The 16,899-nt window shown below is 34.2% G+C and overlaps 1 protein-coding gene across 1 annotated transcript in view; it reads left to right on the forward strand.

Moving 5' to 3' along the window:
- The window catches only part of LOC145663682 (uncharacterized), a 221,096-nt gene that overhangs the window by 41,734 nt on the left and 162,463 nt on the right, over positions 1–16,899 (forward strand). Inside the window, exon 2 of the mRNA XM_081729778.1 lies at positions 15,396–15,510. Coding sequence (XP_081585904.1) covers positions 15,403–15,510 — 108 coding nt within the window. The 5' untranslated portion in view covers positions 15,396–15,402. The remainder of the gene's footprint in view (positions 1–15,395; positions 15,511–16,899) is intronic.

Consider the following 16,899-nt stretch of genomic DNA (forward strand, 5'->3'; position numbering starts at 1 on the left):
TGTCTCCTAAATCCACCCATGCCGTAAAGTTGTATTCCAACTGATATTAAGAGTTTTATTCCAAAATCCAAAGCATCAGTAAAAGTACTCACACAAGTACGACCCCTAAATTGTTTCAGTAACATCGAAATAATTTTAATCTGAATAAAGTTATATCGAAAAACGTAACATTCACCCTTATTATAATATCTGGGTGGACGGTTGCTAACAATGCAAACTGCATTTCTGTTGATTTCAAATATTGAACTGAAACCGAACAAAACAGTCCTCATAAAGGGCCCAACAGTTCTTAAACCGAACCGAACCATTCTACAAACCGAACCGAACACTTTACAAACAGAACCGTTTCCAAACCGAACCGAACCGAACCGTTGCCAAACCGAACCGAACCATTCCCAAACCGTACCGAACCGAACCGTTCCCAAACCGAACCGGACCGGTTTGAAGTCAAAACCGATTGATTCGGTTTAGACTACAAACCGAACCGAAACCGGTTAACCGGTTCTTGGAACACCCCTACTCTGTAATGTATTCATATACCAGATTAATTTTTTTTCAAATATAAGTGTTCTTAATATTACAACCTTTAAAATGCTTCTTTAAATAAAGTTTATAGATTTTCTCTCTCATTTCACGTTTAATTAACATCGTCCACACCTTTTGTAATAATTCGTAATCATACTGCAGCAAACAGTTGTGATCTTTTTCATTTTCATTATGTTCAGAACATGCTTCACATAATAATTGCTTAAATAATTGTATAACACATGTATCACTAATACTTTCACTAGTACACTCGCACTCATTAGCTTCCACTTCAAAACACTGTCATCATCACTTTCCGGGAGTATTTCATCATTATATCTATTATAGCGTCTAAAATACTTCTTCTATTTCTTGTGATGGACATATGATTCTCACTTTATCACGTAATTCATCTGGCAAATCGGGGTCAGACGGGTGAATTAACAGTATAGGTTTCACGCTGAATTTCTTTTTCTCTAGGTGAAACATAAACAATCTCCATGCTAGTCATTTTTTCTGCTCTTCAGCAAAATCAAATAAATAATTTTTTCAAGTGTGATACATCTATTTATATATCTACAATAAAAGCTTCTGACATGTGTAAAACACATTTTTCACCTACATTTAATAAAGTGTTCTATGCATTCTCCGTCTTATATTACAATGAAATAATATTTTATTCGAATTCTCTGTTTAATAATATGTTTCAAGGCAATACAAAATAAATATTTTCCAAGAAACAATTCGTTAATGTAACATCATGATGTATGTTCTATTATTTTCCAAATATACTCCAAAACTTATTTCCATTATAATAAAATACATAAATGCAAAAATATATATTAGTCTTCTTGGACTTAATAAGTTTCATATAATTTACCTTAGACGAGGAAAGAAAGTTTAAAAAAATAGTTCCATTAAGCAAATATAATTGAATCGTTGAGCAATAGGCAGTACCTTAGGACCCTCACTATACTAGCAATACAAATATTAGGTAACGCATTCGTAACGTTCCTTTTTTATTTTAATTAAATCGCATTTATATTGAGCAGCTTAAATATCTGCAGCACTCTTTATAGATGGTGTGCAACATGGAACTTTCAAAACTTTTCTTTTAATTGGTGAGCTGATGTTTACTTTGATATGATCTCTCCTGCTTTTTCCTCAATCAGTACTGTGATCCAAAATGGCCAAGTATGCTGTTTCTTCTTTCTTTATTAATTGCCATGATTCGTCGTCATTTATCAGTTTTCTTTAGAACGCTAATTGCTATGGAGTCTGTTCTACACAATTAAGTTAACATTGAATTATGACGCAACTCTCTTCTGTAACCAATGGCAACTCTGGTTTGTTAAATCTCAAATTCAAATATTTAGATAGTGACCGGGAAACTTTGGACTTTAGCGTCGTCATTAGTATTTTGTAAACCTAATTCGCTAAACACACGTCAATACCCATATAACAATGAGCCTTACTTAGTGACGGGAGAGGTAATTTAAATTGTTCTCTGGATGACAAAAAATATACAAAATATAGCACAACTAAATGAACCACTCGTTTATTTTAGTCCCTCACAAAGGTATAAAATTCTGAGCTAGTTAAAATGTATCATCTTTACTTTTCTAATGATTGTTACAAAAATGAAATAGACCACCCAAATTTATTAGAGTAATACAAAATGGTATAAAAATACTGAGCTTGTTATAATGGTCCTTCTTCCCATTTTTCGTGGTTGGTACAAAACTAAAAGGGGCTTTTTCTGCTTGCTATAAAAGTGAATAGGTCACAAAAATTTATTCCTTCGTTTATTTGATTAGTACGAAAGGATATAAAATTATTTGAATATTTTTTGTTTATTTGAATAGCACAAAAAGGTATAGAAATTCTGAGCTTATTCCTTCGTTTGTTTGAGTAGCAGAATATGGTCTTCCTTTGTTTTTCTCTGGTTGGTACAGAAAGTAGAACATCAAAATTTATTCCTTCGTTTATTTGAGTAGTACAAACTGTACATAAATACTGAACTATTTAAAAACAGACCTTCTCCGCTTTTTTAAATTGCTAATACAAAAGTAAAGAAGCAAACAAAATTTATTCATTCTTCAATTTTTCTACTTGGTACAAAACTGAATAGGTCACTCAAATTTAACCCTTCGTTTATTTTAATAGCACAAAAAGGTACCAATTGCTGAGCTAGTTACCATTGACCTTCTTTGCTTAAGCCACTCAAATTTATTCTTTCATTTGTTTGAGTTAGTTACAATGGTACTGACATATTGAGCTAGTTAAAGAATAGACAAAACTAAATAGGCCACCCAAAATTTATTCCTTCGCTTATTTGATTAGTACAAAATGTTAGTTCTTTCCTGTTTCTGCTTGCTACAAAAGTGAATAGATCACACAAATGTATTCTTTCATTCATTTGAGTATTACAAAATGATATAATATTTTGAGTCTGGTTAGTACAAATTTATTCCTTTGTTTGTTTGAATAGTACAACATGGTCAAGAAATTCTGAGCTAGTTAAAAAGGCATTTCTCGTTGGTACAAAATTGGGTAGACCACTCAAATATGTAGCACAAAAACTTATAACATGCTGAGCTAGTTAAAATGGTCTGTCTTCGCCTTTTTGGTTAGCATAAAAATTATTAGTTAGTAAAATGGTATTTCCTTGCTTTTGTCGGTTTGGTACAAATTTTACAAAAAGGTATAAAATTCTAAGCCAGTTAAAAATGGTCTTTCTTGGCTTTCTTTCTCGTTGGTACAAAAGGAAATAGGACGCCCGTATTTAAATGGCACAAAAAGTATAGAACGCTGATCCTTCTTTGCTTTTCTGGTCAGTACAAATTTATACCTTTGTTTACATGATTAGTACAGTGTTAAGTTTTCCTTTTTCTGCTTGGTACAAAACTAAATAATCCATCCAAATATATTTCTTCGTTTATTTGAGTATTACAAAATGATATAAAATTCTGAGTCCATGTTCGCTTTCTCAAATTTAGCCCTTCGTTTGTTTAAATAGTTAAACATGGTCTGGAAGTTCTGAGGTAGTTTCAAATGAGAATTCTTGTTGGTACAAAATTCAATAGGCCACTCAAATGGTATATCAAGCTGAGCCAGTTCAAATGGTCTTACAAATTTAACCCTTCGAGTGTATAAATATTACAAAAAGGCATAAAAATTGAAGCCTGTTATAAATGGTTCTTCTTTCCTTTTTTTCGTTGGTACAAAAGGAAATAGGATACCGATATTTATTTATTCCTTTCCTTATAGTCTGGCAACATTAGGTATGAAAAAGCTGAGCTACTTAAAATGGTTCTTCTTTGCTTTTCTTCGAATGAGTTCAAAAACTTAGACTACTCAAGTTATCCTCAGTTTTTTAATGATAGAAAGAAGTATAAAATGCTAATCTAGTGAAAATGGCCCTTCTTTCATTTTCTTCTGATTGGTACAAAAATAAAATAGATTATCCAAATTTATTCTTTCGTTTATTTGGGTAGTACAAAATTATACAGAAATACTGGACTAGTTCAAATGGACCTTCTTCACTTTTTTCTGGTTCGTACAAAGCTAAATACTCTATCCAAATTTATTTCTTCGTTTATTTGAGTATTACAAAATGATATAAAATTCTGAGTAAGTTGAAATGGTACATGTTCGCTTTTTCAAATTTAGCCCTTCGCTTTTTTAAATAGTAAAACGTGGCCTCGAAGTTCTGAGCTAGCTACAAATGAAATTTCTCGTTGGTACAAAATTCAGAAGGCCACTCAAATGTATTCCTTCGTTTATTTAAATAGTACAAGATATAAAATATTCATTTAGTTAAAATGGACATTCTTCGCTTTTTTTAGGTTAGCACATAAAGGTACATAAATTCTGAGCTAGTTAAAAGGGCATTTCTCCTTGGTACAAAATGAAATAGATCACTTAAATTTATCACTTCGTGATGATATAAAATTCTCAGCTAGTTAATATGGCATATCTTTGCTTCCTTTCTTGTTAGTAGAAAAATAAACACTCCATCCAAATTAATTTTTGCGTTTATTTGAATAGCCCAAAAAGGTACAGAAATTCTGCGCTAGTTAAAATTGTGTTTCTTTGATTTCTTTCTCATTAATACAAAAGTAAATAAGCCACTCAAATTTATTACTTCTTCTTTTTTTTCTGTTTGATACAAAATTGAATAGATCACACAAATTTATCCGTTCCTCTGTTAAGAGTTATTTGACCTTTTGACCTCAATAGTCAATATTTTCGTACATGTAGTTAATGATCTGTTACTAAATGAGGAAACGTCATCCCAATATGTGGCTTCGTTTCCGAGTTATTAGGTTTAAATTATTTTGACCTTTGACCTCGATGGTCATTATTTTTGAACTTGTAGTAGTTGATGACGAATTACTAAATGTGGAAACACCATCTCAGTATGTGGCTCCGTTTCCGAGTTATTAGGTTTAAATTATTTTGACCTTTGACCTCGATGGTCATTATTTTCAACTTGTAGTAGTTGATGACGAATTACTAAATGTGGAAACACCATTTTAATATGTGGCTCCGTTTCCGAGTTATTAGGTTTTAAGTATTTTGACCTTTGACCTCGATGGTCATTATTTTGGAACTTGTAGTAGTTGATGACCAATTACTAGATGTGGAAACACCATCTCAATATGTGGCTCCGTTTCCGAGTTATTAGGTTTCAAGTATTTTGACCTTTGACCTCGATAGTCATTATTTTGGAACTTGTGGTAGTTGATGACCAATTACTAAATGTGGAAACACCATCTCAATATGTGGGTCCGTTTCCTTGCTACCGCTTTGGTGAAGGAGGTCACACAGGCTTATTTTACGTCTTTCGTTTACATTGACTCTTAATTAAAAATCTTCCCAATCATCCCCCTCACCCGGAAGCATATACATGCTTTGCCAACCTCCGCTTAAGCTTGGGAACGACTCAAGTGGAAGGGTTGGTAACAACGTGGTTGGTCGCGTCCGAACTATCCTGTAATAAAGATCGAAATAAAAGAAAAGAAATGCTAACTTTACCTTTTTTGTATTAATTAAGGTTTACGCGAGGGATAGTTCACTACACACACACAATTGGGACTGGGTACGTTCCGCGACCTGCTCTCGCGTCAATATTCAAAATAACAGTAACAACAACAACAAAAAAATAAGAGGAGAGCAAAAAGATTGAAAAGCCGGGAATTAGTGATTAACTATTCATATTTAGCAAAACGGTAAATTGATGGTTTTACATGCACTGATTGTTACACAGAGGCTTCAACATCAATAGAAACACGAACTGAGATAACTAATAAGCATCAAATATTAATGACACAAGACAACATCTATATTTTTCGTATTACACACACAACGACATTAATATTCATGTATCAACTACTATTATCACCTTTTCTTTCCTATTTAGCTAAACCATCATTCGTAAACATGAATTATGTGCACAAAATAATTATACAGATGTGAGCTCGAGCGATGGTGGCCGTTTAGTCATGCGCATTTATTAATTGTTTTTTTTTTTTCTATCAGTTGGAGGCGACGGAATTGGCGTACTAACGACGATTAGAACGGAATGATCACTTTCACACTAATTGACCGATGAACTGCGGTATCAGATAAGTCCTGGTGAGATTTACTCAAATTGCTTGACGATTGCTCCTACAATATTATTTTGTTACTTACGGTTTCGCTTCCCTAGAGATGATGCGCCACTTACATTGCCTTCCTGGGTGCGTTGGATTCGGACTCAGTAAATCTTCTTATTTTTGAGTTTTTCTCGATTAATACTGCAACTATCGTTTTTAGGTATCACTTGTACATGTTAAATTTAATTATATTCACCAACTAGACACCGATGTTCTATTAACTTTTTGGTTTCACCAACAAAATGTCCCTTGGATCGGGATACGTGTTGCACTCCTTAACTTCTGGGTCCCGAGTAATTGGCGCAGTTCTTGGTCACACAATGCACGTGAGAAAAGTATACTTGGGACGTAACACAGTTTCTGATTGGTCAGTAATTGAAAAGTTGTCCAATCATCACTAGTCTTAGAAAGTCACCGGAAGTACGAAATGATCCAGTAGTTTCTGGAATGTTCTAGAAACTATACAACCGGAAGTTCCAATGTCTTCGAAACAAAGAACCATTGCTCTGCACACACACACATTCACAAGAAAAGTCAGTTTGTGGCGTCGAAGAGAAGTCATGTGCTGAACGAGTATGCGCATAGTTGCCAACTGCTAGGTTTTGTCCCCAAAAGTTAATCACGACTTTAATAAAATGTCCGCATTAAATTTTCTTGCTTCGCTGGTCGATAGCAAATGGCGCCCACAGAGAATTGGCAATATTGCATTAGCAATGTTGAAGAAGAAGCCTGGACCGTTCATACGTGGGCCTTGATTTTCGATACACCCTGTATATAGTTTAATTTCATTGTGTTATGGTAACTGTTAACATAATGTTTCCTTGTTGGGATAAATATGCCACTATAACACTATTTGGGATCAGCTTGGGGTAAATGCGAAACATTAAAAATATAAATTGGAGAAACTTTGGCACTGTTGAGGGAGCACTATTAGTGGAGCATTATTTACGAAGCACTAGTAACGCCATTTTGTACTATTTTGTACGCCTTATTATTATTTTGGACAATAGGTCTTTACACCTGTATGTTCAGCCACCTCTTTTTTGGCCACTTTTATGTAATTACGAAATGTTTTCTGTCTTTTAATGTCCTTTCATTAAAGTATGTAATTTTCTGTTATTTATTAATTTTCACTTGATACTCTTAACTATGGTTTCTCACTGTATGCTCATATTTTATGATTTTTCATTAGCAATAAAACCTATCTACTACAACGTTACAAAAAAATATTAATTAACATGTATATAAATCCCATTCGTTTAAAACTTCAAGATTATATATGAGGAAATACTTCTTAAACCAATAAAGCGCTACAAAACAAAACGAACTAAACATTCTTTTTTTTTTAATTAGAAATGTATCGGAGACGAGAGCGGAATTTTAAAATTGGGGTAAGGTCAACGAATTTGGAGTTATCGAATTTGTGCATTACTTTACAACATAAACATTTCAGTACTTATTATTATGAACAGATTAAAAAGAAACCTTTTTTTTCACAAAAAGTATGGATGTCTTTTTCAAATATAAAAAAAAATCAAAAAAATACAATTCAAAATGAAAAATGTTACCAATGTGGTGATCTTTATTGTTGTAACTTAACAACCTTAAACCTTAAAAAAAAATCATTTACTTATTAATTCGTTTTAACAAAACACAACAATCCTAAAATTATTATCTTTGGCAATAGATCTTATCTTCATATTCTTCATCATGTGGTTCAATATTTGAGAGATTTTTAAAACAAAGATTTGTTCTTGTTAATGTTTAACTCTCCTGTAATAATTTAACGGCATACATTAAGGCTACATAATCATTCATATTTCCTCCAATGGGCATTTGAGAAATATTATTTCTAACGTTTTTCTTCGTAACATATTTTTATCGCATTCACATTCAAGTACATCGAGGGCACAACGTCAACCTCGGTAAACAACGTTTTCACAAAAACACTTCGTCGCTACTACTATCAGAGTATAGCCTTGCTACTGCTAACGGAGCATAGCCTAATTTCATTGAACGCCTTATAACATCTCTGTCCCGGACATACTTTGTCAACGGGGTACACACATACATATATATACAATATTCCTTAAACCCATTTACAAACATGTATCGTAATGTATTCGCCTTATATCTCATACGATTGATTATCTACCATTATTCTTTCATAAATACTGACCTCTCATATTCATTACAATTACCATTCATACTTCTCGATGATCAAAACTAACTTAAAGTACATGCTTATTTTATTCTCTTTAAAACAGAGGATTGTTGACTATGTAAACGAAAAAGAATTATTTATTTATTTATTCTTCCTTTTTTTCAAATAAGTATTTTTATTTTCAAAAGAATTTGCTTTAAAGTCAATGCCAAAAATTCAAAAAATGTATCTGAAAGTCTCCGTTACCTTCCTTTTTTTTAAAATTGTTAACTAATGAACATAGCAAAGCAAAAATATAAAGATTCAACAAAAAAAATATCTAACCCAAGGGTATCTGTATAATTATTGGAATGAACTATATTTCGGGCACCCCTAACTAGCCTTCTTCAGTGATTTACTTACATATATTTCTTCAATGTATTTACTAATAACCGTAACACTTATCTAAAAGTTTGAAATCTGGATCAACACATAATATGACATTGATTATTGGGACTACGGTAATATATTTTATAAAATCATTAAAATATTTTTATAAAATTGTTAGCCATTAAAATAAACAAGATTTTCATTCATATGAAACATACGTTGCTTACATCTTCTGCCGTAACTATCATAAACTAAAATAAAATGTGAAGAACGTATATTAATACTAATTCTTTAAAGAACTTTACTATTCATTACTTAATAAGTGAATATTTTATCAAGAATATTAATCTAATTAATCAAGCTATCTTATGCAACATTGCGACTGTTACACGTAATGTAAATTATATTGATATATTGGAAAACTAGTATATTATATTGAAGCTAAACAAAACCTACTATAATGTGTGCATGCGTATATATATATATATATATATATATATATATATATATATATATATATATATATATATATATATATATATATATATATATATATGGATCTACAAATTTCGACACTACAGAATGCAATAACTTCTGGATTACAAACACAAAATTCGTGAAACATTACATAAAAGCCTGATATATAAACATAACGCAATATATAACCAAATTCAAATCCTAATTCTATATTCATGAAACTTATAATTTTTAAGTTTACATAAAACTAATATTTTCGCCGGGGTGCTTTCAGGATTTAAATCACTTAGTGCGCGATATTGAGTAGTCGCAAATTCTAACACTGAACCGTGCACTCTTGGGTCAAAGGAAGTATTTCGCAACGCGGTCAGCCTACTCACTACGATTGCTTCAGATTCGAATGCATTAACTAAAGCATGACTAAATTCCTCGAAAGTGGTGAACAAATGTTGGCGCGTTCGAAACCACTCCAAACATGGGTTCTGAAGTAAGCTTGGTAATACCGGCAACACTGCGTCTTCGTGTACATTCAACAAGTCCAACTTGTGTTGTAAATCACGTAAGTATGAGCGCGCAGTTTCCTTATCGGGCATCCCACTATATGTTGGTAGGTCTCGTATTTCTTGGATTGTAATACGGCGTCGATGTTTACTTGTTTTCGCGAAAGATGTATTATTCTTCCCCTTGCTATTCGAGTGATCGGATTCGTAACCTTCACTACCACTATCGTACTCGCTGTTTTCGTCAGTCTCCCGTGTGGGAGAGTCAGGCCCGCGACTAAACTGATTACTCCTTAAATTATTTAACTCTTGCTCTAACTTCAAAACACGATTATTCACTTCCGCTTTTACAACTGTTCGCGTGGGGATATTCTGTACTTGCTGGATAACTTGTTGGATGGACTGAATGGTGTGCGATTCTAATTTGTTTACCCTTGCCGCAACATGCGTAATTTCCTCTTTATTTTCAGTAGCTACTTTCTTAATTTCTACCATGTCATCCCGTATTTCATTTATCTCACCGCGCTGTTCTCGTAAACCAATCATCGCTTCCCGCATGAATGCACGGTGGGTGTCAATTGTCGCTTGAAACTCTGAAATGCGCTCCTCTACCTGGGCATGATATCTATTTGTATTAAGTTCTAATAACACTTGCCTATCTTTTGCTTCCTGAAACTTCTCTTGATTACTTACGCGGTCCTGTACTATCTCGGTCCTACAATTGTCAACCTGTGCCTGCACGGACTCATAATTTGATCTACATTCATTTTTGGATTGCTCTATTTTCTCTTCCATGGCCTGAATGCGCGTAGTGATCTGAACAACAGCGTTGTTAGTTTGCAAAACATCCTTACCAACTTGTTCCAATTTACTTTCTAAATTTTCCCTCAAACTAGCAACGTTTTCTGCCTGCTCTTCTTTCAAACTTTCAAGATTCTCTTTTAAACTAGCTATATTTTCCTTCAAACTAGCAACACTTGCTACCTGTTCTTGCTTTAAACTGACAATATCTTCCTTCAAACTAACAACACTTTCTACCTGTTCCCTTTTCAAACCCTCGATTGTGTCATTAAGCTGTGCGGACTGCTTTTCGAATAAAGCTGTAAGCATATTTTTTAATTCCTCGGACTCCGACATTTTGTACAAGTTCAATAATCAATGATCAAAGAAAGCTAATAATTTCTCTAAATCAAGCTAGGATGCACTCTATTGGTCACTAATAATTTCTCTAAAAGAACATGAACATAACAAGACCCACAATCCATAACAATTATTAAAAGTAAGACACACTTAAGTAATGCACAAATTTATCACGCGTTTTACTTTTTGTTTTCCTTCTTAATACCAGTGCAAAATAAAAACAAACAAGGTCACACTATTGTAAATCTCTCCTAGGCGGAACCACCAATTAAATATGCTATCGCTTTGGTGAAGGAGGTCACACAGGCTTATTTTACGTCTTTCGTTTACATTGACTCTTAATTAAAAATCTTCCCAATCATCCCCCTCACCCGGAAGCATATACATGCTTTGCCAACCTCCGCTTAAGCTTGGGAACGACTCAAGTGGAAGGGTTGGTAACAACGTGGTTGGTCGCGTCCGAACTATCCTGTAATAAAGATCGAAATAAAAGAAAAGAAATGCTAACTGTACCTTTTTTGTATTAATTAAGGTTTACGCGAGGGATAGTTCACTACACACACACAATTGGGACTGGGTACGTTCCGCGACCTGCTCTCGCGTCCATATTCAAAATAACAGTAAGAACAACAAAAAAAATAAGAGGAGAGCAAAAAGATTGAAAAGCCGGGAATTAGTGATTAACTATTCATATTTAGCAAAACGGTAAATTGATGGTTTTACATGCACTGATTGTTACACAGAGGCTTCAACATCAATAGAAACACGAACTGAGATAACTAATAAGCATCAAATATTAATGACACAAGACAACATCTATATTTTTCGTATTACACACACAACAACATTAATATTCAAGTATCAACTACTATTATCACCTTTTCTGTCCTATTTAGCTAAACCATCATTCGTAAACATGAATTATGTGCACAAAATAATTATACAGATGTGAGCTCGAGCGATGATGGCCGTTTAGTCATGCGCATTTATTAATTGTTTTTTTTCTATCAGTTGGAGGCGACGGAATTGGCGTACTAACGACGATTAGAACGGAATGATCACTTTCACACTAATTGACCGATGAACTCCGGTATCAGATAAGTCCTGGTGAGATTTACTCAAATTGCTTGACGATTGCTCCTACAATATCATTTTGTTACTTACGGTTTCGCTTCCCTAGAGATGATGCGCCACTTACATTGCCTTCCTGGGTGCGCTGGATTCGGACTCAGTAAATCTTCTTATTTTTGAGTTTTTCTCGATTAATACTGCAACTATTGTTTTTAGGTATCACTTGTACATGTTAAATTTAATTATATTCACCAACTAGACACCAATGTTCTATTAACTTTTTGGTTTCACCAACAAAATGTCCCTTGGATCGGGATACGTGTTGCACTCCTTAACTTCTGGGTCCCGAGTAATTGGCGCAGTTCTTGGTCACACAATGCACGTGAGAAAAGTATACTTGGGACGTAACACAGTTTCTGATTGGTCAGTAATTGAAAAGTTGTCCAATCATCACTAGTCTTAGAAAGTCACCGGAAGTACGAAATGATCCAGTAGTTTCTGGAATGTTCTAGAAACTATACAACCGGAAGTTCCAATGTCTTCGAAACAAAGAACCATTGCTCTGCACACACACACATTCACAAGAAAAGTCAGTTTGTGGCGTCGAAGAGAAGTCATGTGCTGAACGAGTATGCGCATAGTTGCCAACTGCTAGGTTTTGTCACCAAAAGTTAATCACGACTTTAATAAAATGTCCGCATTAAATTTTCTTGCTTCGCTGGTCGATAGCATCCTAGTTATTAGGTTTAAAATATTTTGACCTTTGACCTCGATGGTAATTATTTTTGAACTTGTAGTAGTTGATGACCAATTACTAAATGTGGAAACACCATCTCAATATGTGGCTCCGTTTCCGAGTTATTAGATTTTAAGTATTTTGACCTTTGATCTCGATGGTCAACACTTTTGGGACATGTGGTCTTGGATGACCTATTACTAAATGTGGCTCCGTTTTTGAGTTTGACCTCTGTTCTCGATGGTCAGTAGTTTGGGGACATGCTTGTGTCATTTCCGCTATGTTAAATTAGGGGTTTGGAACGAATGTTTTTATGTAATCAGTGCTATGTTAAATAGTTTTGTGTTCACACCCCCTTCGCTATGTTACATAGGTATTCATTGTCTGCTATGTTTATAGTTAAAAATAGGGGTTGAAAAAATGCTCATAAAAGCTAATGAATCTTATGTGTTATCTGCTCTGCTATGTGTTCGTAGTCTTATGTAATATGTGCTATGTTAAAATAGGGGTTGAAAAAATTGGTCATAATCTTGTATTAGCTCTGCTATGTTACATAGTCTTATGTAATATGTGCTATGTTAAATAGGCGTTGGAAGATGTGTTATCGATCTGCTATGTTAGATTAGGGGTTGAAAAAAGTGCTCATAAAAGAGGACGAATACACCCCTAAAATGGGCTCATAAAAGGGGACGAAGTGTTATATAATTTCTACTATGTTAAGTAATTTCTGCTATGTTAAAATATGGGTTGGAAAATAAACCATACTCTTCTACTAGTTTTGCTATGTTTAAATAGGGGTGGAACGAATACACCCCTACTATGTTAAATAGTTGGGAGTTCGTAATCTTATGTACACCCCCTTTGCTATGTTACATAGGTATTCATTGTCTGCTGTGTTGAAAAAATGCTCATAAAAGGGAATGAATACACCCCTGCTATGTTTTGTAGTCTTATGTATTCTCTGCTCTGCTATGTGTTCGTAGTTTTATGTAATTTCTGCTATGTTAAAAATAGGGGTTGGAAAATATGCTCATAAAAGAGAACGATTCCACTCCTAACATGTGCTCATAAAAGAGAATGAATACACCCCCTTAAAAAGTGCTCATAAAAGAGAATTAATACATCCCTGCTAGTCTTATGTATTATCTGCTCTGCTATGTGTTAAGGGGTGGAAAAAGTGCTAAGGGGTGGAAAAGTGATCATAAAAGGGAACGAGTCCACCCCTTAAAATGCACTCATAAAAGAGAATGAATACACCCGTAAAAGTGCTCATAAAAGGGAACAAATACACCAATAAATAGGAGGTCGTAAAAGACCGTGGGTGGACGGTTCAAGATGCTCGATTTCCCAGGGGATCCTGAGTTGTTCTCTTGCTGTTCCAGATCGATCATTTTTCTACTACTCCCTTCTCATTCTCTTTATAGTTACTGTCTTTTGTATTGAGTATGTCTGTTATATTAGCAAACATATTCCGTCAGTGACTGATGTTGCAACATAATAGAACAGCTAGTAATGATATAACACCACTATTTACTACCTGATAAGTAACTTTTACTGCAAACGATCTTTAGCATAATTTTAAACCCACTAGAGTGATGAACTTAACAATATTCTCTATTCGATTACATTCTTGATCTATCCTTCCATATTCAAGATTATTATCGGTGGTGCGGTGGCTCAGTGGTAGGGCGTTCACCTTCGGTGCTTGGGGTTCCTGGTTCGATCCCAGCTCATGCCGTGTGAACTTTGTGGTGGACAAACACCGTACTCGTAGTTTTATCGGGGTTCTCCCGTTTCCTCCCACTTTCTTCATTCCACCATTTCCCTCATCTCTCATCATCACCGCCTCCTTTAGCCTAACCGGCATAATCGTGGGACGTAAAACTTAAAGATTTCATTACATTTCATTTCAAGATTATTGTCCATTGCAAGGAAGGATAAACCTGGAGAAAAACAGAGTAATAGGTAAAATAGGCAGTCAGTGAATTACAAAACCTAAGGTTGATGGTTCAAACCCTGGTCAGGCACTGGCATTATGGGGCCGCAGTAGCTGAGTCGTAGAGCGTTCACTTCTGGTGCATGGAATCCCTGATTCGAATTCAGCTCTCGCCATATAGGATTTCTGGTGGATAAATATTGTGTACGTGCGTTCCTCGCGGTTCTCCTGTTTCCTTCCACTTCCTTCTTTACACCATTTCATTCTCTCGTCATCACCGTCTCGTTTGAATTCCATGGCATATCCACGCGACGGAAAGATTTCATTTCGGATATATTTGTAAACGAGCTAAGGAACATTATTGGACAGAACATAACAATGGTTAACTGTACCGCAGCTGAACAAAACACATTTATTTTTTAAAGTTGTAAAACTGTAACGAACGCGCAAATATTGCTTTTTATGGTGAAAAAGTTTTTCCACATAAAATGTGACAATTTTGCTACAACTAATAGCCATACAGGTTGAAAACGCGCTTGTAAAAATAAAAATCTCCATCACAAAGTTAAGCTTATGACGCAGTCTTCCGGTAAGGATTTCCAAAAAGCATTACCGATCAGTTATTTTTAAAATTCTAAACCCTAGCTATAGATGGGCCAATATTGCTATGCAAAATTTGGTGATTATGAGAACCTTTAGTTATAGGGTAGATAGAAAACGAAAATAAATAAATACTTCTCTAGATATCGAATTAATAAATATCTAATGTTAAAGAAGCATTAAATTTAAAAGTTAGGTATTAATACCTTTCCATCAGGTGAGAAATGGTAAACGAAATGGACTATGCTAGAGGATACCGCAAGAAGAAAGACTCTATATGTTGGTGTTGTACTCTGAAGCAAGGAGCAATGTCTTTCGCATTGATTTGTATGGTAAGTATAGTAGTTAGTTATCTCTTATTATTTTTTATTATTAGCCTTATTGCAAATGAAGGTACTTAGTTCTATAGGAGCTAAATTGCAATTTTGAAAAAACACCTTTCGTTAGATCGGTCTCTGTGCCAACAGGAAAACATACCTGAAGAATCTAAGGTCATAGTTGGCTTAATGACCTTAGATAGGTAATTATAGCATAGGTAATTATAGCTATCCTAATATCCGAAACTTTTACATTTGGTACTTAGCTGCTTTTGAACTAAATTCATTCAAATGATATTTGTGTTCGTCTTACCAGATCATTAGCCTATTACCCATGAATGAACATACGCATAATTAATAACCCTTGTTAATTTCTACAGCTTTGATATATATATATATATATATATATATATATATATATATATATATATGTAGTGTTTAATTCATGTTTCTATTTTATATATATATATATCTTATTTTTTATTGTGCATTGTATTCTCCCTACATAGATGTCTTTTCTTTGTTTCTTTTCTTGTATTTTATTCCATTTTATCCTCGTATCCAAAAGATACAAGTGCACACTCGAAGCTCGCTTATTTCTGTCACACAGTGTGCGCCGAACGTTGGAAGTTGTTCTTAATTTCAATTCACATTTAATCCCTTCAGATACACACTTAGTTCCGATCACCTATATCATTGAGCTTTGTTTTGCAGTAAATAATTATTTTGTAATATCATCATTTTAAGGTAAAAATTGATAAAAATGAAAGATGGCGTGTTAATCTTCGTCCATTTTGAGGTCCAAGTTTGCAAAGGCACAAGCTTAGAGTACATAGTGTGCGAAGATGTAATTTACGTTAGTGTATTTATATACTAAACATAGCCGTTCGAAGTAGCAGAAACAACATATCATTTGTAAATAAAATTTAATATATACATTGTGTTGACATGAATATTTAGATTTCTGAAATGCTTTTCTTAATAAATACGTAAGCTAATAATTCAATGGTTAATATATAATTAAAATAGCTAATATTTAAATATATAAATGGATAAATGTTTCATGCAACATTTTCTCAGTATATCATCATCATCATCATAGGTATTCTGCCTTTATTGGCAGGTCACTTGCCGCAGCTGAGAAGCTTCCATGCCCCACGGTCCTCCGCTAACCTTTTCGTCTTCGCGTATGATCTTTCTGTTTTAATATCATCCATTAATTGTAGTCTCCTTCGCCCCCTCCCTCTCTTTCCCGCCACCATACCCTCTATGACGTCCCTCATGATACAGTCTCTCCTTAGGCAATGTCCCAACCAGTTTCTCTTCCTCTTCCTAATAATATCTAAAGTGTTCTTTTCTCACCCACCATTTCTAACACTCTCTCATTCGTTTTCCGCTCGACCC

Source organism: Thermobia domestica, chromosome 11, assembly GCF_964235325.1.
Source record: "Thermobia domestica chromosome 11, izTheDome1.hap1.1, whole genome shotgun sequence".
NCBI classification, from domain to species: domain Eukaryota; kingdom Metazoa; phylum Arthropoda; class Insecta; order Zygentoma; family Lepismatidae; genus Thermobia; species Thermobia domestica.